Raw genomic sequence first — 1,605 nt, 5'->3', positions numbered from 1 at the left:
ATTTTAAAAAAAAAAAAAAAAATTAAATTCCCCCCCCCCCCAAAAAAAAAAAAAAAAAAATCTCAGAAATGTTAATTAAAAAACAGGGATATTTTGGAGTTTGAAAATTTGTTAGAAAATTTTCATAAATTGTGAAATTAATCTCAGAATTTTTTGTTTAGAAAATCATGGAAACTTCTGAATTTGAACAATTTTAGATTTGTGAAACTCAGAAGTTTCTGTTTTTTGTAGAACATTCTGAGATTTTTCTAGAATTGTTTTTGTTTTTGGCAGAAATTTCCTCCCTCTTCCCTCCCATCACCCTAATTGCAAAAAAAAGAATTGTGCTTTTTTTTGGGTCAGAATTCTGATATCATTTCCCCTCAAAATTCTGAATTTAATCTCAGAATTCTGACTTTAATATCATAATTTTAACTTTATTCCCTTGTAGTTCTGACTTTAATCAGTGAAATTTGACTTTTCTCAGAATTCTGAGAAAAAGTTAGATTAAAATTATGATTTTTTCAGAAGTCTGACTTTAATGCAGATGGTAACCATCTTCATTAACAGACATGTAAATTGTGCAGGAGGAATTATGACTTTCTAGAGTTAATATGTTGGATTTCAGTGTTTTTTAAAGATTAAAGTCAGATATTTATGTTTTGATATTTTACCAGTAGCTCCAATCATCTTCCATACAGAATTAATGTGATGACATATAGTAGAAACAGCCTTTTATGTTTTTTAATGAGGGAGCAGTGACATTAGTGAACGTATCGGGGATAAAAGCGATCGGGAAGCAAACATTTTTGGTTCCTCATCGGCCCATCGGATCAATAATCTGTACCGACCCGTGAACAGAGCGGAACCGAGCCGAACCGAGCGGTTACAATGACAGAAATGTCCCGTTTTTCCCCCTGACGGTGAGCAGGCAGGAGGGGAGATGAAAGCATGGAGGCCTCTCCATTTTCAGGACTCACGCTCGACGTCGTGCAGCTTCGCCCTCTCCTCCTCCAGCTTGGTCTTCAGCGTCTCCGACTCGGTTTTCAGGTGGGCCAGAGTCTCGTTCTGCTGAACCTCCTGTGTCGCCATTTCAGGGATTAGAGGGGATCTCATATATTTCCTTTGTGCGGGGAGCGACGGCCAGTGGAGAGGCTTACAGCGGCGGAGCTAACAGCTGATGCTGCTGTCATGACGTCAGCGGCAGAAGATGCTCCTTCAGGAGGAGGAGGAGGAAGAGGAGGAGGAGGAGCAGGGTGCTGTATCCCGGTGATGAGGGCGCATCCTCATCACCATCCAGCCTCACTTTACTCCACTGCTGCTAAATAATTCATCCGCACTCTGCCGACATGACAGAGAAATAAAGCGATGCTCGGCAAGAGAACACACGGAGAAAGCTATATATATATATATATATATATATATATATATATATATAGTTAGTTTATTAATTCACTCTGAACAATATCTGTTCTTACTCATGCTTAAATAACATTTCCTTGTTTTTCTCCACTGATTGTCTTTTTAAATGTTATGCACATTATGTACATTTTTGGAAAAGTGATCAGACTATTTTCATTCTCTTTTTTTTTTAAATTTCACACTCTCTTATTTCAGTGTTTGAAT

The 1,605-nt window shown here is 37.8% G+C and overlaps 1 protein-coding gene across 1 annotated transcript in view; it reads right to left on the bottom strand.

The window, feature by feature from the left end:
- The window catches only part of gnb5a (guanine nucleotide binding protein (G protein), beta 5a), an 8,999-nt gene extending 7,790 nt beyond the window's left edge, over nucleotides 1-1,209 (bottom strand). Inside the window, exon 1 of the mRNA XM_015032915.1 lies at nucleotides 960-1,209. Coding sequence (XP_014888401.1) covers nucleotides 960-1,095 — 136 coding nt within the window. The 5' untranslated portion in view covers nucleotides 1,096-1,209. The remainder of the gene's footprint in view (nucleotides 1-959) is intronic.
- Nucleotides 1,210-1,605: the final 396 nt, after the last annotated feature.

Source organism: Poecilia latipinna, unplaced genomic scaffold (assembly GCF_001443285.1).
Source record: "Poecilia latipinna isolate Pla-1442-1.1 unplaced genomic scaffold, P_latipinna-1.0 Scaffold254, whole genome shotgun sequence".
Lineage (NCBI taxonomy): Eukaryota > Metazoa > Chordata > Actinopteri > Cyprinodontiformes > Poeciliidae > Poecilia > Poecilia latipinna.
The sequence above is the reverse complement of the archived record's forward strand: the minus strand, read 5'-3'. Positions and strand labels throughout refer to the sequence as shown.